Source organism: Tamandua tetradactyla, chromosome 11, assembly GCF_023851605.1.
Source record: "Tamandua tetradactyla isolate mTamTet1 chromosome 11, mTamTet1.pri, whole genome shotgun sequence".
Taxonomy (NCBI): Eukaryota; Metazoa; Chordata; class Mammalia; order Pilosa; family Myrmecophagidae; genus Tamandua; species Tamandua tetradactyla.
The window spans coordinates 96,560,855-96,580,898 of NC_135337.1; the positions used below are offsets into that span (position 1 = coordinate 96,560,855).

General features: G+C 62.6%; 2 protein-coding genes across 5 annotated transcripts; both read right to left on the bottom strand.

Annotated features, from left to right (window-relative positions):
• Positions 1-524: 524 nt before the first annotated feature.
• Positions 525-11,956, bottom strand: NIBAN3 (niban apoptosis regulator 3). Its single transcript, XM_077119428.1, is given in 17 exon segments — positions 525-786; positions 789-852; positions 1,933-1,992; positions 2,710-2,861; positions 3,703-3,814; positions 4,209-4,316; positions 4,390-4,506; positions 5,272-5,430; positions 6,006-6,196; positions 6,418-6,580; positions 6,765-6,869; positions 6,948-7,063; positions 7,452-7,619; positions 9,005-9,119; positions 9,268-9,393; positions 10,530-10,660; positions 11,795-11,956. Coding segments are annotated over 17 exon segments (1,977 nt in total). The 5' UTR covers positions 11,850-11,956; the 3' UTR covers positions 525-751.
• A 2,230-nt stretch (positions 11,957-14,186) lies between these two features.
• PGLS (6-phosphogluconolactonase) lies at positions 14,187-19,659 on the bottom strand. 4 transcript variants are annotated; one of them, XR_013159699.1, is made up of 6 exons: positions 19,311-19,655; positions 18,006-18,113; positions 17,686-17,787; positions 17,336-17,476; positions 15,337-16,389; positions 14,187-14,761 (listed from the first exon to the last, which is right to left on the bottom strand). XR_013159699.1 is itself a non-coding variant. In XM_077122174.1 (5 exons), the coding sequence occupies exons 1-5, from the start codon at positions 19,602-19,604 to the stop codon at positions 16,252-16,254; spliced, it is 783 nt and encodes a 260-aa protein (XP_076978289.1). In that variant the 5' UTR covers positions 19,605-19,655; the 3' UTR covers positions 14,187-16,251. The 4 variants fall into 4 exon arrangements, 2 of the variants coding, with proteins under 2 accessions (XP_076978289.1, XP_076978290.1); XR_013159698.1 differs by having other exon boundaries at positions 15,294-16,389; XM_077122174.1 differs by having other exon boundaries at positions 14,187-16,389.
• Between the last annotated feature and the right edge of the window lie 385 nt (positions 19,660-20,044).

Sequence of the window (20,044 nt, forward strand, 5' to 3'; positions counted from 1 at the left end):
GCGGCCACATTTCCAGAATTAATATCTATGCCTTGGGTCCAAAGAAGATCCAGCTGCAGGAGGCGACGGAGAGAAAAGCCAGGAAAACCTGTTCCCTCGCGTGCGGGGGGGGGGGGGGGGGGGGGGGGGGGGAAGGGGGCGCGGAAAGCCCCGAGTCTCCGGAGGTTCAGGGACTGCTGACCGCGTGGCCATTTCCGGGGACGGCCCCAGCGCAGCTGTGTAGCCTGTGTCCTGGGGACCCGCCAAACTCCCACAAGCATGTCTGCTCTGGCAAGCACAAGGAAGCCAGAGAAAGCTTCGCTCTCCACTGGGAATCTTGACATCCAAAAGGCCCACAGCAAGCTGAGAAAGAAAGAAATGCAACTTGTGTACCAAAGCTGATAGCTTAATATACAGAGTTATCGGATATTGATAAGAAAAGACCAAGGAATAATGGGAGAAAACTCACTAAAATCATAAATGGCCAATGAACATTTTTAAGTTCAAGTTACTGATCAAAGACATTAAAAATAAAACAATGAGGTTTTCTTTTTTATTCAATCAAATTCAGAGTTTTGTCTTTTATGAAAGTTCCTGGGGTTTGGAAATGATACAGAGAAAAGTCACAAAGGCTGTGTCGGGGTGTGAAAAGGCACAGCTTCTCGGAGGGGGTGAGGCGGGGATTGCAAAGGCCTTGAAATACTTTGCACTGCGTCCCTAAATGCTGCTGTGGGCCTGGGTCCTGGAAACGCCGATGCGGGGTGGTGAAGTGTCAGCTCCGGAGGGTGCCCGGGGAGGCCGTGGGTGGAGGGGCAGGGCCTCGGCACCTGACTCTGCCTGGGTGGGGGCCTCTCTGGGCCTCGGTCTCTTCATCTGCAGGATGGGAAGTGACATGAGTGTGACCAAAAGGGGACACATCAAAGCTAAGCAGACACTTCTCAGTCAAACCTACCAGAAGTCCCCAGGCGCAGGGACGTGGGCCCTGGGGTACAGCCAGCAGCTCCTGGCCACACGCAGGTCAGCCCAGCAAAGTGGGGGCACGGGGTACCCTAAGGAGGGCTCTAGCCCTCAGGGTCCCCGCTGGGGGGTTGCCCCCAGGCACCTGCACTGGCCTGACTGCATGACGCGCGGCTGCCAGAACGAAGAGCTAGAAACAGCACGCCGGGCACGTGGCTGCACGCAGGTTAGGGGCTCCTCCACCATCTCACAACCCCAAAGGCAGATCCCCAAGTATTCTGGCCCCTGAAGTCTTCCGAGGACAGTTCTTCATTTCTCCCGGTCAGCGTGAATGTTCCTAAATTTACTAGCAGCGATATTTGTGGACTGAGGACAGATTTGCTGGGGAGTATCAGATAGCAGTCGCTGTGTAACAAATGCCCTGAAGATTAGCAGCTGAAAGCAAGTGTTTAGAAGCTCAGCTTTTGAGGGGGAGGAGTGTGGTGCAGCTTCCCGAGGCTCTTGTAGAGGGGGCCGTACCATGAACCCCCCAGAAGCCCTGCCTCGGCCCTGGGCTCTGAACCCCACATCACACCTGCCCACAGACTTCCAGTTGGAGCAGCTGTTTCCTGTCCCATTTCGGGATCATGCCTGTAGACCATTTCCACCCCCAGGACTGGTGCCGAGGGGCGCTGTACCCCCAGCCGAGGTACCCCCGCCCTGCATCCCCCCACTGACCGGGCAGGGAACCCCTGCAGAGTCCCTGCTGGCCGTTAGCCCAGGATCCTGCCATCGCCCTCCCCGTCTGTACTGGGGACGGGAGGCCCTGGCAGCGCGGTGGGACATGAGGTCCTCACACCCTTATCCCTGGACGTCTGAGCGCCCCGCACACACCAGGCATGCTCCCTGGTTCCCCGCGCCCTCGTCCGCCACCCCGCTGGGTCCAGGACAAGGGGCAGCACCCCGTGGATGGCCCCCCACCCCTGCTGGCCCAGCAGGGGTGCACACGGCCCTCACCTGGCGGCCCCTGGTCCCTCCGAGCAGCCAGGCCGAGCGCAGGCCACGCCGCCTCCAGCTCTGAAACAACAGCGAGGCCGGATCTCCTGGCACTCAAGGGCTTCTCAGCGAGGCCCGGACCCCAGAGGCCGGCGCCCAGGCCCCCCTGCAGAATCCCCCACCTGGCACCCATTCCCCTCCTCCCCCTGCAGGTCCCCAAGGATGAAACCCTTTGGGATGCTTGGCAGCACCTGTCTCTGGATTTTCTTTTTTTTCAATTAGAGAGTTTTTTCCATCTAGAATTTGCCCTGCTTTAAGGGGATTCAGTACCCATTTCCCCATCCCCCCCAACTCCCCAGGATGCGTCCTCTCTCTCACTCCCTGCTCGGGGACCCTGCTGCCTCCAGGCAGCCCTCCTGTGGCCCCTCTCGGGTAGGCGGCGGCACCCATGCCAGTTTCACACCCCCAGCCCCCACTTGCTGGTCCCGCAGCCCCAGGACGGGCCCTCAGCCTCCACCCCGCTCCTGTCTGGACACGGGCGCTCTCTGCTTACCACCCCACCTCACCCCTTGCCAAGTGCTCCAGAAAAGCCAAACTTTAACCCAGGCCCCAATCTTGTGAGGGCAGCCCTTCCTTTTACTCTTGATTTAATGCTGTATCTTAGAATCGTTTGGTTACATCATCTTCACGGACACGTGAGACACCCAACTATGGGGGACCTTTTGATTAGAGGAAGATGTGACTCCACCCACTCCAGGTGGGTCTTGATTAGTCTACTTGATTCCTTCAAAAGAGGAAGCATTTTGGAGAGAGCCAGAAACGACAGAGCCTCAGAGGGGAGAAAGCAGATGTAGACGCGTGGATAACAGTTGCTTCAGAGAACAGAGACACGATGTGGAGATGCTTGGAGCCCAGCAGATGTCGCCATGAGGTGGTAAGCAAGCCAGAGTCTGGAGAAAGCCAAGAGAAGCCAAGAGATGAAAGCCAGCCCCAGAGAAACAACGTGAGGGACCCCCGAGAAACAAAGGTTGAAAGCAAAGGAGCCCAGGAGCAAAGGGACCAGCAGATGCAGCCACGTGACTCCCCAATGACAGAGGATGCCTGACCCATTGGCCTTCCCTGAGTGAAGGTGACCTCTTGTGGGTGCCTTAATTAGGACACTGTCACTACCTTAGAACTGGAAACTTGTAACTTATTACGTTCCCGATTATAAAAGCTGTTCCAGTTCTGGTATATTGACACCCCACCCCATACCCATGGTTCCTGCTGCCCACACAATAAAGCGTGAACTCCTCAGCCAGTGTCTGGGACCGGCCACTTCTCCTCTGTGCCCTCCACATGGCCTAGCGGATGCCCCGACATTGCCTGAACCCCACATCATGGGTGTCTGGATTATTTGTTCATATGAGCAAATGACGAAGCCGGGAGGTAGAAGAGCCTCATGGGGCTGACATCCCAGCTAGGAGCCCCAAGCCCGGGAACTGAGACTCCAGGGTCACACAGGGAGAGCAAGGAGGGTTGTTGAATTAATACGTAAAAGTACATTCCTGGCCTCTGACTGTGTATTCTATTTCTTCCCATCCTGGAAACTCCTATGCACCCCTCCTGGCCTCACGCTGATGCCCCTCCTCCAGGGAACCTCCCTCTGCTCCTCTGGACCCCCACCCTGGGCCCCTCTGTTCCAGCCTGACCCCAGGTCAGAGGGCAAGTATTAATGGGAAGCAAGAGGCTTGGGGGGGGGGGGGTCCCAGCAGGGCTCAGTGCCCACCGCCAGGGGGTCCCAGAACCCACCTCGGTCAATCCTCTGCAGCAGAGCTCCCTGGACAATATCCTCGTAGACGCCCACGACGGTCAGAACCTGGCCACAGCTGGACAGGACATCCCCCTCGTCCTCCGGTAGCTCCTGGAACCGGGGTGAGGAGGGGCTGCGTGGCCTGGTGTGAGCCTCCCCTGCTCGGTGCTGTTGTCTTCTCAACTGTGAGGTGGACCCTGAGACCCTGCTCCCCGGGGCTGATGTGGGTGACGGGACAAATCCAATCGCCGTGGCCAGAGCGTCCTGTGACCCTCTGCGCAAGTTGGCCAATGCCCTCTGACTCCTACCCCTCCGCCTCGCCCTGCCCTAGTCCCGCTGGCCCCAGGGCCTTTGCACCTGCTCCAGCTGCTGCCTTGCCCTGTCCCGGGTTGGCCACGCTCAGGGCCTCTCTCTAAGATCATCTTGTGGGAGACGCAGGGGGGTCCTCCCTGGCCCCCTGGAGTCGCCCTTCCCCGCCTCACTCTCTCGCCCCATCCCAGCTCACCGGTCCGCAGCTCAGCCCCAGGCGGCCCAGCACGAAGGGCAGGAGGACACGCAGCAGCTCCCCGCGGGCAAATCTGCGCTGCGCCGTGCCGCCATCCGCCTCGAGCTTCTGTGGACTCACGAGGCCACTTCAGCCGCTGCCCCGCCGCCCCGGACCCCCCGGCCGCCCCCGCAGACCTCACCTTCAGCACGCGCCCCCGGACATTCTCCAGCCTCTGTGCCGCCTCGCTGCGGTCCAGGGAGGCCGTCAGCCACTGGTCGGCCAGTTGCAGGAAGGTGGCCACCGCGTTGGCCGCGAGCTGTGGGCGAGGGGTTGCAATAGTGTCCGGGCTGCCCACCCGGCTGAGCACCCCCGGCCACCGGCCGCCCCCTCCTCTCGGTGCCTCCTGCACACGGGCCGAAAGCACCTGGGCTGGTGGAGGGCGGTGCGCTCAGACCCTGGGCCCAGCCCCTCACACACAACCTGAACAACTGGGCCAGGGACCCGTCCCGTCTCCCTCCCGCCATGCCCATCGGCAGGTCCCGCCCCTCGACCCCCAAAATCCCCCCACCTCTTCCGACCCAACCATCCCCCACTCCCAGCCCAGGGCCCCTCCTCCTGCCTCGATGCTGCCTGGCCTCCTCCCAGCGGACCCCACCCCGCTTCTGCTGGCCTGAATCGCCCCGTGCCTCTCCCTCACTCACACACCTGCTGTGGCTCCCCACTGCCCCAGGGACGTAGCCTGGCCCTTTAGCCCAGTGCTCAGGGCCCTACCCTGTCTCCCCCAGCTCCACCCTCCCTCGGAACCTACAGTCCAACCTCTCTCCTCTCCACCTTTCCCTGCACCTGGGACATGCCACTACCAGTCCTCCCACTGCCGTCTAGCTTCGAAGTCCCCTCCTCCAGGAAGCCCTCCAGGACCCTGGGGATGGGTCAAGGGCCCCCTGGGGCTCTCCACCACAGCTCCATCCACTCAGTGGTTACAGCCTGGTCACTGCCTGGTGGCCTTGTGTCCACAGCGCCCTGGGAGCCCAGGAGGAAGGGCCAGCCCTGGCTTGGTCATTGAGGGCCCTGCCCCCTTCACCTGCTGCGCCAGGTCCTGGGCCCCGAACACCAGGCTCTGTGTCCCCCGGCAGCCAAACGGTGCCACCAGCTGCGCCAGGCGGGCCCAGCCCCGCTCTGCCTCGCCGTAGCACCCCTGCATCAGCTCTGCGTCCCAGGGCATCTCCCCAAATGAGTGAACCTGGGTTCCAGGGAGGTCAGGCAAGAAGATGCTGTCGGCCCTGGGGAAGCAGGGCCTCGCCGCCCCACCCCCCCCGCCCCAGGAGAAGGCACCAAAGAAAGCATCGTAACTTTGGCAACTGTTATGAAATGGTAAAACCCAACAAGATGGTAACACCTAGTGCTGGCACGGGGTACAGGGGGCCCTGCTGTGACAGGGCACAGTCAGCAGGGGGGACTCCGGGGAAAGCTCCTGGGGGAGGGCTGATGTCACAGAGCTGCGCTGACCTGCACTGGACAGAGCCTCTGGCTCCGGGACCTGCTGGCACCAGCACGGAAACTGGGAAGGGGAGGGAAGGGGTTGGGGGAAGGTGACCTCCCGCTGGTTTTGCTAAAAATGATCCTCTTGTCCTTTCACTCCCCCCCCACCCCGTTTTAAGGGGTGCCCCAGTGACTACAGCATGAGGTGGGGCGGTGGATCCACCAAGGCCCACAATAAGTAAAAAGCAGCGGAGAACAAAGTTATAACAGGACACGAGCTTCTGCATGAAGTGAAGGGGCTGCCAGCCGGCGGATGAGATGCAGCCCCGAGCTCACCTCCCTGCGCAGCCGAGCGCCCGAAGGGTCCCGGCGCAGGTGGCGAAGCAGACGGTCCATGCCCCGCGCCACGAGGGTCTGCGCCGCCGCCAGCGCTGCCCTCACGGTGCCCAGCAGCGCCTGCGTGACCTGGGGCAGCCCCGCGTCCACCTCCCTGCAGAGGCACGACTCGAGAGGGCCCTGGATCTTGGCTGGGGACGGAAGACACCGGCCTCGGGTCTCCTTGCTGGGAGGACTGCAGCACCCCATTTTACAGGTGAGGAGACTGAGGCTCCGGCTCGAGCGCAGCTAAGCCCGGCCCAAAGGCCCCCGGCGCAGCGTCGGGACTCAAATCAGAGGCTCAGTTCCGGGCAGACGCACCGGCGCGCGCGCCCCCGCCCCGCCCACAGCCCCGCCCCCGGCCCGGCCTCACTCCGCAGCCCCCCGGCCACACGTTCCCGCAGCTGCAGCGTCTGCTCCGCGTCGGGGCGGATGGCCTTCTCCAGCTTCGCGAGCAGTTCGTCCTTCTCCCGCTGGAAGGCGCAGAGTCCCGCGGAGACCCCGGCCAGGACCGCGGCGTAGACAGCGTCCAGGAGCTGCGGGGACCATCACGGGCCCGCAGGGGCCAGGAGGCGGGCAGCCGGGAAGGTGGGGGGCAAAGAGAGGGGGAAGGGACAGAGAGAGGGGAACGGGCAGAGATGGAGGAGGCGGCAGAGAGACAGGCAGCGCGTTGTAGGCGGCACCCCCCGCCCCGCCTGCCGTCCCCGCGCCCCCCAGTACCTCGGCGCAGGCCCAGGCGCGGTCGCGTCGCATCCCCCGCAGGCGGGGCAGGGTCTGGGCCCGCAGCGCCGGCAGCAGCTCCCGCATCAGCACCGCGGTCAGCACCTGCGGGAAAGGGGCCGTGCGGGCGGGACCGGCCAGGAAGGTCCTGGGGGTCCCCGCGCGACCTCGCGGGAGACTGACCTCTGCGTCTGAACCCAGGGTCACGTCGTCGTGGCCAAAGTGGCCTTGCTGCTGTTGGTGGAGCCGGACGGCCTCCAGGAAAGCCCGGGCGGCCGGGTCCGGGCTGCGCTGCAGAACTGAGGGGTGTTCAGTGCACCACCCCCTTCCCCGCGCTCCTTTGTCCTGCCTTTTCTGGAGTGCCCCACAAGCCAAGGACACTTGCTCCCCAGGGCCATCACCAGCCCCGGCTTAGGCTGCTGCCTTCCGCTGGGGGTGTCGTGCCCTGAACGACCGCACACCTGCCCACCCCGGTCCTGTCCCGCTCACCCTGCTGGCCCCTCATCTTCAGGCCCCAGCTCCCACGCCTCCCCACACTCCCCCCACGCCCCCCACCACAGCGCCCGCCGCTCACAGTTCCTGGCGTCCCCTGTCTCCCCCAGCGTCCTCTCATGCAGATAACGAAACCGAGGCTCAGAGTGGTCCACAGAGCCCCGCCCCCCACTGCTGCATCCTGCAGGGACCCACCTGTGCCTCGCAGCCGGATGCCACCGTGCAGGGCTAAGACCCAGGCCCGCTGCGCCTCCCCCGAGGCCGCCGAGAAGCAGAGGTGCCCGCGGAGGGGGTGGTGCAGGAACAGCAGGAAGCCCCCGGGCACGTCCAGGAGGGCTTCGGGTTCTCCCTGTGCCTGGTCTCCTGAGAGCAGACAGGATGCCAAGTCTCCAGTCATTCATTCATTCACTCACTCATTCGTTCACTCTGCCCTCCGTGGATCATTCACTGGGAGTAAACCCTGGTGAGATGTGTGGAGCGGCCCCTGGCCCGTAGGCAGCCCTGGGGGAGGGGCACTGTCCCCCCCAGCCCACTCGCCCTGCCTCCCGCTGGCCCCTGGCGAGGGCCAGCTTTCCCCACTCTGGCCCCAGGCTTCCTGCCTGTGAATGAGTGAATTTGTGTCTGGCTGATTTATTTGGGGCCTCCTTAGCCCTCTGTGTTTTCACGCTGATTTCTGAAGATAATCGCACCCCAGCTGTGCCCCCGGATGTAATAAAAACTGTTAACACTTTGGGAGACATTACTCCAGATTTAAATCCGCACAAAGCCACATGGGGTGCATTTTTGTCGCACGATGGCTTTCCCCTGGTCTGTGAGTGCCGTATGTGCACCTCAGATTGTGTGGCCATTCTCGGCAGGGCGCGGCTTCCTTCCAGGGGCCCTAAGGTATTCCTCCAGCCCTGGGGGACTCTGATATTTTCAGGGCAACCCTGGTTCTGCAGACTGTACCTGCTGCTCCATCTTTGCATGATTCGGGGTGGGGGAGTGGGGGACAGGGAACTTCCAGCCTCAGTTTACTCCCCTGTGGAAGGGGCAGCTGGGGTGTGCTCCCACCAGGCACAAGGCCGCAGGGCCTTACAGGACTGGACGAGGCGACCTCTACGCTGTCCCGTGTGCGCTGACCTTTCTTGAGAAAAGGCCGATGCTAAACTCAGATCCATGCATGTCCAGTTGCTTCTAAACTAGCCCGGAGAAGCAGTTCCGCCACTTGGAGTTCACTTGCTCTGCACACCCATGAGCGTGCCCAGCGCCTGCTCGCCCTCAGGAGGTGGGGCAGCACCCCAGCCTTGGCACGTGCTGGCCCAGGGATCCCCCCAGGGACACACGTGAGTGCCCCCTTCCTTTCTCCTCTTCCCCAGGAATGCGGGGTTCCCCTTGCCAGGTCCTCCTCTGGTAGCTCTCTCCCGGGCGCGGGACCACCCCCCCATGCAGACTTGTCAGTGCAGCGCCCGATAAGGGGCCCCTTGTCTCTGCGGCCGCTGGCCAAGTCTATTCCTGGTCGATTCTGGGATGCATGACCTTGACCCCGCGGGCCAGGCTCAGGCGCCAAGAGGGGTCCCCTTCCTGCCCTTTGCTCGGGGCCCTCGCCCTGCACGGCCCACCCAGTGCCGTTCCTCCCTCTAGACCCGGGTGCCGACGGGCAGTCCTGGGCCACGGGCAGGTCTGGCGCTGCTCTGGCTATAACTGGGGGGTGGGGGGCCTGCGGACCAGCGCCCCCAGTGCACAGTGCCCCCCTCGGGGAGCCTCACCCAAGGAGGCTGGGCAGAGCGCATCCAGCAGGTGGATGTAGTCCCTCTGCGAGGTCAGCACCGTGTACCCCGTCAGGGCCGCCGAGCCGAGGGGCTGGCCCCCATTTTCGAATTCCTAGGAAAAGCAGGCGGAGTCCGGCCTGAACCCCAGCTTCTGGGCACTGCTGGGGTGCTGACCTGCTGGCCTTGGCTGGGTCCGCTGAGCCCGCGAGGCCCCACCCGCACTGAGCCCCCGTGGACCCGCCTCGGCCAGCTGGGCTCACCTCGCGGCAGCGGAACCACTCCAGGCGGCCATCCCCGCGCAGGACGCAGAAGCTTGGCTGCCACCGGGGCGGGCAGCCGCGCAGGTGGGCCAGAGGCCCGTGGTGCTCGCGGGTGCGGGGCAGCTTCTGTGGGGCGGCCGCAGCATCAGGGGCGTGGGGTCCCGCCTCTGCCGCGCCTAGGCCCCGTGAGTCCCTCGGGGCTGCACTGGGGCCGCATCCTGGCCTGCATGTCCACTGCGGCTGGGGGTGGGGGGCCGAGACGCCGCTGCCCGGGAGATGGGCTGCCTGTTGCGGTCCCCCAGTTGTGGTCTCGCAGCGCTCGCTGCTGCATGCAAGTGGGACCCCCGGGCTGAGCCGGCGCATCTGTGAGGCCCCGCAGGCCCCACCTGCGCCACCCACTCAGGGACTCCCCTCGCCACCGGCCCGCCCAGGCTTGTGCACACGGGCGTGGCGTAGCAGTTGGGCTGGGGAGTGGACATCGGGCGCTGGCTGCATTAGGCTGTGCCCATCCCCAGGCCAGGACCCTCATCTAGCAGAGTCAAAATGAGACAGCTGAGGTCCAGGGGACACGTCTGCCCCCATGTCTCAGCCTCCCAATGTGGTGGGACTGAGGGAGTGTCGCGGTGGGCGTGGGGAAGCTCCAGGGGCATTCGCCAGCTCAGGGTGCATCTGGCTGGCGGCAGCCCCAGGTGGTTCCCCCGACAACCCCATCCGGAACCCCTGCTGCCACGGGTCAGGGGCTTCGGGGAGTGGGGTAAGGCCCAATACCCCTCCTCACGAGGCAGACCACAGGGGGGTCAGGGAAGCGGGACTGGGGTCCCAGAGGACCAAGGAGGGCTTCCTGGAGGAAGTGGCACCAAAGGCACAGGAGGTGGGACGAGCGCAGCAGGCAGGGGATGCGGTGGGCCGGGCTCAGGGTTGGGGCCGCTGCTGTGGGGTCCTGCGGCCTCTGCCCAGCTCACCTGCCCAGGCTGGCTCCCCCACACCCTGTGCCTGTCCATCCTGCACTGTGATGCGTTTAGGGTGCCCTCTGCCCTCTGCATAGCCCCGGGGGACGTGCTCAGCGGAAGCATGGGGCACGTTTGTGCAGGGGACAGGTGTTAAAGGTCACCCAGGTCAAACACCGGCCCTCCCCTCCTCCCTCCCCTTCTCCCTCCTCCCCTTTCCCCCTCCCCTGCCCTCCTCACCCTCCCCCGCTGCCCCTCCCTCTCCCCTCCCCCCTCCCCTTCCCCCCCAGCATCTTCTCTGCCCCCCACGCCCACCTTACTGCGCAGCAGCTGGCATCTGGCTGGCTCCCGGGGGTCCAGCTCGCTGGAGATGTGCCACAGGGTGGAGGCCGCCAGCTGCAAGCGGTACTGGGGGAGGAACTGCCCCAGCAGAGCGTCCACCTGGGCTGCAGGGACAGAGGTGGTCAGGCGGTCGGAGAGAGCCCAGCCGGGGCTCCTACCCTCACCCCAAAGCTGTGCAACAAGATGCGCCCAAATTCCAGATGCCTACAACCCTTCCCTGTCTTTTGCCGTCCACACCTAAATGATAATCCACGTACAAAAACTGCACTTCAGTGTACTCACAGCACAGTTTTCTGAACCGTGACATGTGCACCCATAAAACCATCACAACCATGAAGGTAACCAAGAGATTCCTTACCCTAAGAGCTTCCTTGTGCCCTTACCGGGGGATATTTTTTAAGGCTTTGAAAGCCCCACCCCAGCAGGATGTACAGGCTGGTCTGGCAAGTTAAGTGCAGATGTTTAAGTCTGCAAGCTGCTCCCCTAAGATGTGTGCACTTGACTGTATAAAACAGGCTTCCATCTGTTGCCTGGAATGTGGTTCTGATGGCTGGAGCTCCAGCAGCTATAAGGCACCATGAGGCAATCTTGGGCACCAGAGCCACGAGATGGAAGAAGCTGGGGTTGCTAACGGTTTCCCGGTCTGCCTGCCTCTGCTCCCCTCCACAGGAGAGAGAAAAAAATTTTAATCTTTAAGCCACTAAAGACCAAATCTCTCATGCTTTGTAGAGTGACTCATTGAGGCCCCACAAGGTAGGCTTGGTTATTCAGGGGGAGAGTGAGTTCTGGAGAGGCGAAGCCACTTGCCCAAGGCCACCCAGCAAGTGTGGGCAGGGTGGGATGTGAGCATGACTGTCCCCAAGGACCCCACAGGCCTCGGCATGCGCCGTTCCCTGCATTGCCGCTGCCCACTTTCTCACACCCCCTGACCGCAGTCTCCACTGTGGATCGGCATCCCCGCCCCCACCCCTCACCCCTGTGCAGCCAAGATGACGTGATTTTCGCTGACCCTGGTCCAGGGGATGGAGCTGGTGCCACCCCTGCCGGGCAGGCCAGAGGGCAGTGTAGCTGAGAGCCTCAGATCCCCAGGAACCGTGGAGGGGCTGTAGGGCCCTGCCCGCCAGGAGCCCCCGACCTAGCACAGGACGCCATGGCCTCTGCGTCTGGATTGGAGGGGCGCCCCTCGCAGGAATGGGGCCCAACCAGCCCCACCCTGGACCCCCGCCGGCCCGACTCACCCCTCAGCTGCTGCTGCTGCTGCTTGTCCAGCGGACTCGAGAACCTCCCACCCATCCTGTGGCCCCAGCCCCGACCCTGCTGGCAGCGCCGCCGTGGGCCTATGCCGGTGGAGAGGGGCCGTGGGTGTGGGACCCACCCCACACCTGCGTCCGCCCTGCTCCCCTGGGGCACCCTGGGCGGGCGCGTCCTTCAGGGGAAGTCCCGGGGGTGGGGGCGACAACCTGGCAGCCTCGAGGGGAGGGGCAGGGCAGACCCCGTGATGTGCCCCGGCTGTGCACCCCCCAGCCGCCCCCCCCAGCAATGCTGGGCAGGGGGCATCGGGACAGTGCAGGCCCCACCCATCACCTCTCCTCCAGGCCCTTTTTAAAAAAGTAATTAATTTTTAACGATGGCGAATGCCCGTAACCCAGCACCTGGGCCGTTGTCGGCTGCGCAGGTCATCAGGCCCTGCGGCTCGCGGCACCGTCCGTTCCCGACTGTCCCCGACTGTGACCGCCCCCGAGGCGGCCCAGTTCGCCAGGCTCGGAACTAGAGGAACCCCGAGACAGGCGGCCAGAGGGACCCGTGGCTGCGGGGATTGAGCAGAAGTTTGCTGTGAGGCGCGCGCCCAAGGGTTGACAGCTGCGCCCAGCCGGGCCGAGGGGTGTGGCCTGCCCTTCACAGGACACCGCGGGGTCCAGGGTCTGCGGGGACCTCACGCACCAGGTGCTGTCTCTGCCGGAGACCACACGCCCCAGGTCTGGCCCTGGGCAGGGCTCGCGGCCTTCCCGACGCTCCTCGCCACCCAGCGGGGCTTCGTTTTGTTTGATTGCAGAAGCTTTTCTGGTCTGTGCAGCTTCAGGAGCCCTGGGGCGGCTCGAGGCCCTAGGGATGTCCCTGTCCCGGGAAGGTGGCAGCTCTGCTGCGCCCTCCGGCGCGAGGCGCGAACCCAGGCCCCGCGCTCTGTCCCACTGCCGCCCTGGGCCCCGGTGACCCAGTCACCACGCGCCGCCCAGCACCGGTCGCCGTCCGCAGCCTCGCCGACACTGGCCCCCTTGGTTCTTAGCAATGACTCTCCTTGTGCGCGGCTGCCCGTTCCCTGAATGGCTGCAAAGGGTGGAGACGGTGGTAAACCTTAAAACCTTCCATAGAACTCGGCCACGAAGCCACGGGGGCCTGGACCTGCCCTCAGGTTTCTAGTTACTGACCCAACCTCTCCTTGCCTGGGTCTGCTGAGGCTCCCCTTCTCATGTCGGACTAGGTCATTTGTCGGATTCCAAGAAGTTGTCCGTTTCCTCACTGGTTGTCCGCCACACGCCTGGATAGTGCTTTCCATCCTGAAGGATCCACTGCCCCAGGCTCACTCCCGATTTCAGATTGTGTGTGCTCCCTCTCTCGTCAGTCTGGCTAAAGGTTTGCTGATTTTCCCAGAGTGATTTGAACAGTGAATAAAAAAGTATTTGCAAAGCCCCCTTCGGGGAATGGTGAGAACGGGGAGAAATTCAACTTCCCCAAGTTGAATTCTTGATATTCTCACAAGCAGTGTGGACAACCAAAGCTATAGGCTGAGCCCCCAGTCTTGGGGTTTGTTCATATGAAACTTAACCCCACAAAGAGTAGGTCAAGCCTACTTAAAATTTAGGCCTAAGAGTCACCCCCAAGAGAGCCTCTTTTGTTGCTCAGATGTGGCCTCTCTCCAGCCAACACAACAAGCAAACTCACCACCCTCCCCTTTCTACGTGGGACATGACTCCCAGGGGTGTGGACCTTCCTGGCAATGTGGGACAGAAATCCTAGAATGAGCTGAGACTCAGCACTAAGGGATTGAGGAAACCTTCTCCACCAAAAGGGGAAAGAGTGAAATGAGACAAAATAAAGTGTCAATGGCTGAGAGATTCCAGAGCAGAGGTTATCCTGGAGGTTATTCTTACGCATTAAATAGATATCACCTTGTTATTCAAGATGTAATGGAGAGGCTGGAGGGAAGTGCCTGAAAATGTAGAGCTGTGTTCCAGTAGCCATGTTTCTTGAAGATGATTGTATAGTGATATAGCTTTCACAATGTGACTGTGTGATTGTGAAAACCTTGTGTCTGATGCTCCTTTTATCTACCTTGTCAACAGAAGAGTAGAACATACGAAATAGAAATAAATAATAGGGGGAACAAATGTTAAAATAAATTTAGTTTGAAATGCTAATGAAAGCGAGGGGTAAGGGGTAAGGTATGTATGAATTTTTTTCTGTTTTTTTATTTTTTTCTGAATTGATGCAAATGTTCTAAGAAATGATCATAACGATGAATATACAACTAAGTGACGATATTGGGAATTACTGATTATATATGTAGAATGGAATGATATGTTAAGAATGTGTTTCTTTCTTGTCATATTAAAAATTTTAATAATTAAAAAATAAAAAATAAAGATTTGTTGATTTTATTGCTTTTTAAAAAAACATCTTTTCGTTTTGCTTTTATTTTCATATTCTCTCTCTCTTATCTCTGCTCAAATCCTAACAGCTGCCGTCCTTCTACCAACATGGGCGTAGCTTGCCCTTTTCCTAGTTTATTTCGGCGTGGGGTTGGATTGTTATTTGCGATCTCTCCTTTCTAACATAGACATGTAAAGCTGATTTCCTGAGCCCTGCCTTTGCATCCCATACATTTTGGTGTTTTTGTTTCTGTTCTTCTCAACCAAGTCTCTCACTTCCCTTGTGATGTCACCTTTGACCCACTGGTTGTTTAATGCTGTTTTGTTTCCTTTCCACATATTAAGTTTTCCTCTGTCACTGATATCCAGCTTTATTTCATTGTGCTCCAAAGAGACAACTTCAGGATTCAGTATTATTAAACTTACTGAGACTTGCTTTGGGGCCTAATGTGTTCCATGCTGGACGCTGCCCCCCGCCCCCTGCCCGACTCAGCAGGCCCATCCGCCGCCGGACGTCTCCAGCTGTCTTCCTATTTTTGGCTCACGTGTTTCTGGGCTCTGCTGTGAGAAACGTGCACATTTACGGCAGTTATATCTTCCCGCTGGGCTGACCCTTCATCCTGTCTGCTTTGCCGGGCGCCTCCCACCTGTCCCTGCCAGCGGACAGTGTTCCCCAGACAGCGTAGGGGTGGGCCCTGCCTTCGCCCCCCACCTGCCTTTCTACAGGAAGGGCCCTGACCCCCAGCCCGTTGTCCTGTCTGCCCTTTGTGCCTGTCTGTGTTTGGCGGGTTTTGTGGTGTGCACTGTCACTGAATCGGCGTGACAGCCCTTCTCTGGGGGCAGCCACGTACCCTGCACCCCACCCTCCAGCCCCCCCGGGCCCCCTGCCTCCCCACCCAGGTGGGCCTGACATCTGGACCCTCTCCCACGCCCTGCAGCCCCCCAGGAAGCTGGCCCTGCCTCATCGGGGCGCACACCCCAGGACTTGCTGGCCCTCAGCTCATCCTCCCGCTAAGCTAATGAATCAGGGTCAGTCATTTCACCCGGGCTGACATGGGTGCACAGGGTCCAGCTGGGTCCCAACACCCACCAGTCCTCAGCCCCCAACTGCAGCAGGGCCCGTGGCAGCGCACCAGTGGTCCCACTTCCAGGCCCTGCCGCTGCGTGCGGCTGGGGGATGGAGCATGCCCCAGAGGTGTGAGCAGCAGTGTCTTGGGTGAGTCCTGTGATGTTTCCTTACGCGAATTTTCTTCTCCCCTGGGTCCTCCAGGGGCTGGGATGTGGACGTGATGGCCGCAGCAGCAGCCACCACCTTGTACCATGAGGCGGAAGACACAGGAAGACAGTGGCAGAGCTACAAGGCACAGGCAGCCTGGCTCCAGCAAGTTCAGATGCTGTCCCCAGCCCGGGAGGGCTGTCCACCGGAGGATGCGCTGGACCTGCTCTGTCCAGGACCCACAGAACACCTGAGCACAATCCTTGCTGATGCCCCAGGATTGACTCCTTCTTTCCACAAACCCGCCAGCCCCTGATCTATGTGCTAAGGCTGCGGATGTGTGCAGAGCTGACCCCATGCAGGCCCTGAGCCCCTGGGGGGCAATAAACACAGGCAGAGCAGTGAGGAGGGTAAGCTAGGGAGTGAGGGCCCAGGCTGCGGGTGCCAGAGGAGAGGACACGGGGGAGGGTAGGCGGGGATGACTGGGAGCTCCAGCAGTGGAAACAGGTGGGCTGGGAGGGGGAGGGGCAGGCAGAAGGGGGTGGGGAGGGGGAGGGTCCCCTCTGCAGGCCAGGGGCGGGGCAGGGGGCAGGAGAGGGTGATGTCCACACGGGGCCCGGCTCTGCCTGCTGTCCCCCGTTTCCTGCTGTCTCACCCATCCCCTGCCGGCCTCTGATGCTGGCCGTCGGACCCTGCACCTGCAGCCCCGTGGGGTCCACCTGGGGGCTGCACCCTGAGGCAGGTCCAGTCCGGCCCCCAGGGCCATCAAGAACAGGGACAGCGAGGCCTCAGAACGTGCCTTTAATGCCTCCTGCCCAGCGGGGCCAGGGCGCTAGAGGGCCGAGTGCTTCTCCACGGGCAGCGTGAGCAGCCGGGCGGCTGCCTCGTCCAGGAGCCAGCACAGCTGCCCACCGCAGGGCCGGACCAGCGCGGCCGGGAGTGGGCTCTTCTCCGCGTCCTCCAGAATGCGCTGCATGGAGAGTGGGGTGTGAGGCTCTGCCCGCGGTGCCCCCAGCCCCGAGCCGCCCTGCCCCTCCACTCCAGGACCCGGGGCCGGCAAACCTTGCCTGCAGGGACCGGGGGCCCAGGCCTGGCCCTGCTGCCTGTGCAGCGAGATGCTCTCCTCTTGCTTCCCCCCCCCCACCAGCTGCTGTAAAAAGCCCCACTGGCCCTGGGCAACGGTTTGTGGCCCCTGCACGGATGAGCCACTCATGGAAGTCATGAGCCTGTGCCCGGCTGGGCTGGGCCAGCCACCTGCACTGCCCCTCGCTGCCCCCGGGGACCCCCAACCCCCCAGGACGAGGAAGTTGAGGCTTGGGAGGAGTGAACCGGCTTCGTTCACTCAACCCTGAGGCCAGGTCCCACCCGCAGGTTGTTGGCTGCACGTGCAGGGGACAGTTACCGTTGTTTAATTTAAGAGATAGTTTCAGTTCTTTCCATTGCTTATGGCAATGAGATTATTATTACTTTTTTTTTACTAGTCAGCCAATTTTGAGTACCATAATTTCTTTGATATTTTCTATCCCACTTCTTTATCTTATACTTCTGCTGATTTTTTTTGCCTTTTGAACAGTTTGCCAGGGGTCAGTCTTTTGAACTTATTTACCATTCAACTTTTAAGATAGGAATCAATTCACTCGTTTTTAAAATTTCATCTATCTCTTCCATAGAGTTTTCTCATCCTGGAGTGGATTGCTTTAGCTGCTCCCTAACTAACAGGAAAACACATAAGACGCGGTGCAACTTCCTCTGAGTGCAGCTCTGGCCTCACCCGCGCGTCTGGTTTCCCTCCCCTACCGGGAACTCCTGCACCCTTCCACAAGAGAACTACTGAACCGCCCTGAGACCCGAAGCTGCCCCGGCTGCCCGTGGGAACTCTGTGCCCCTGCTGCCCGCAGGAACTCTGCGCCCGTCACCTTCAGGACCGCCGCCTTGCCCTCGCCAGTCGCAACAAAGATGACAGCCCGTGCCGCGTTCAGCACAGGCAACGTGAGGGTCACACGCTCGGGAGGGGGCTTCGGGGAGTCGCTGATCGGGGCCACGATCTTCTCCCTCTCCTGGGGTGGGGTCCAGGGAGAGGCACAAGGGCGAGGTGCTACTTCGCGAGCCTCCGGGAGCCACGCCACCCCATCTAGTCACCGCGGAAGTTCTGAGATGGGTGAACGGAGGCTCCGACGGGTCACGCCTCTGGTCCCGGGTGGGCAGAGGCTGGCCGGGACCCCAGATCCCCCCACCACCCGCTGGTGGGCCCCTCCCGGGCACTCACCTGCAGGAGGGGGTGGTCTGGAAAGAGGGAGCATGTATGGCCATCGGGACCCACCCCCAGGATGAGCAGGTCGAAAACCGGGACAGAGTCCCCTTGGAAGGCCTGGCGGGGAGAGGACGGTCCAGGTAGGCTCCCAAGACCCCGTGGGAAGGGAAGGGAGAAGCAAGCAGGCTCAACACAGATGCGTGGCCCCCCCGCCACCCAACAGCTCCAGTTTATGGACTTCCCGTCAGGGTGGCTGCAGTTGCAGGCCTGAGGATGCTCATCAGGGACTCAGGACAGGCTGTGGCGTCCCGGTGGGCTGGCCTGCGCGGACTCACCACTCTCAGCTTCCTGGCGTAGTCCTCGGCCGCCTCCTCCACGGGCAGCGAGGGGTTGATAGTGAGCACCTGGCTCTCGGGGATGGGCAGCCTGGAGAGCAGGTGAGTCTGCGGGCACACAGAGGGTCAGGCAGTCAGGGATGGGCACAGCCCTGATCCCTGGGGGGCTGGGCAGGGGTCCTGGGCAGGAAGTGACCCTCCAGTGTGCCCAAGCCCGCAGGTAAACCCAGCCCCCGCTGTCCTGGAGGCCCTGCTGGCCAGGCCTTCCTCCGGCCCCTACACCCCAGCCTGCCTGGCCACTCTGTGGCCTGGACACCCTGCAGGCCGCCTCCACTGAGCAGCCCCGTGTTGCTCTCTGGAGGCTCAGCGAGACCTGCCCGTACTGCCGTCTGGCCGCCCAGCACGCCCGGCCCAACGAGGTTCCTGGGACCTCGCGGGGGGGCAGGCAGTGCCCACCTTCTCAGCAGCCCCCCAGCACTGACAAACCGCAGCCTCTGCAGCAGAGGGCCGGCGGGCAGGAGGCTCGCCCGAGGGGGCCCACAGGCACGGGTGGGTCTTGGGGAAGGGCCCAGATCCCACGCCACCCTGCCCCGGGCCCCACACTGTGGCCCTCCCTGGCCCCGTCCTGGGTGAGGATTCCCTCACCCCGCCGCACACCTGCCGCTGAGGCCGACGGGGCAGCCGGCGGCTCCTCCTCCTCTACTCACTGTCCCCCGACTGATCCCGACGATGACCCGGGGACCCCCAGTTCCCCACTAAGCCCCGTCTGGGAGGTCTCCTGAAGGTCTGGGCAATTTCACTTTTTACTGTTGGTCAGTTTCCATTATCTGAACATGCAATTTTCCTAACCAAAAAAAAGGAATTAAAAGGAACGCTTTTGATTCTGCTCACAGGGAAAGCCCTTCTGGGCGGGGGGCGGGGGCCGGGCGGGGGCCGGGCGGGGACCCGCCCCCCTCCCCCCCCCACTCCCAGCTTCCCTGCTTGCCCGGCGTGCGACCCTGCCCGCGGAACCCCGACTCTGCAGGGTCTGGGCTCGCCCAGGGAGACGGGGTACTCTGAGGCCCGGGAGACGGGGCCGGGCAGACCGAACTCCCCTCGCCCTGGATGGGCCGCTCTGCGACGCCTCCCCCCCGCGGCACGGCCGTTCCCTCCTCCAGGGCGCCGAGAGGCAGACGCCGTGTCCCCTGGCGGCCCCCGTAACTGGCGCTCGGCGCGGCCTGCTTGGTACGTCCCCTGGCGGCTCCCGTAGCCGGCGCTCGGGGCGACGCGCTCGGCGTGTCCCCCGGCGGCTCCCGTAGGCCTCACCCGGTAGAGGCCGTACGTGCTCTCGGCGTGGTCGAAGGGCACGAGGCGCTCGTCGCAGAAGCCCAGCGTCCAGCGCGCGAGGCCGGCGGCCCCGGTGGGGGAGGCGGCGGCGGCGGCGGGTAGCTCGCGGGCCAACATAGTGACCAGGCTGCCCCCCGACAGGCCGAGCGCGAAGCGGGCGCGGGCCCCCTCCAGGCAGCACGCTGCCCGCTGCACCACAAGTTGCGCCAGCGACGCGCCGAGCTCTTGTGGGCTCGAGAAGACCGAGATGAGGCCCGGGGCCGAGGCGGCCATGGCGACGGTGGCGGTGGGAACGTGGAAGCGCTCCGCGCCTGCGCGGAGCCGGGCCCTGCTGCGCGGAGTGCCACGGCGCATGCGCAGTCTGGCAAGTGGCGCTCCCGGCGAAGCGCCGAGGCTCCCCAGAGGCTCCCCAAGTGTCTCACGCACTTGTCTCTTCCGTTAAAGCAACAGCCCTCCGGGGCCAGGATCCCTCCCAAGCATCCTTCCTGGCACAAGGGAGGAGCTTCCAAAACAAAGGGACCCAGGGAGGCCCTCGGCTTGCCTCTCGCGGGGGGGGGGGGGGGGGGGGGGGGGAGGCGCGGTGCCGCGGGCGGTAAGGACGGGTTTGGGCCAAAAAAGGGGACGGTGGGGTGGACCCGGGGAGCTGGACCACTGCCCCCAGCCCCGGGCAGTTCAGTGCAGTGGGAACATTCCTGAAAAAGACAACGCTGGAG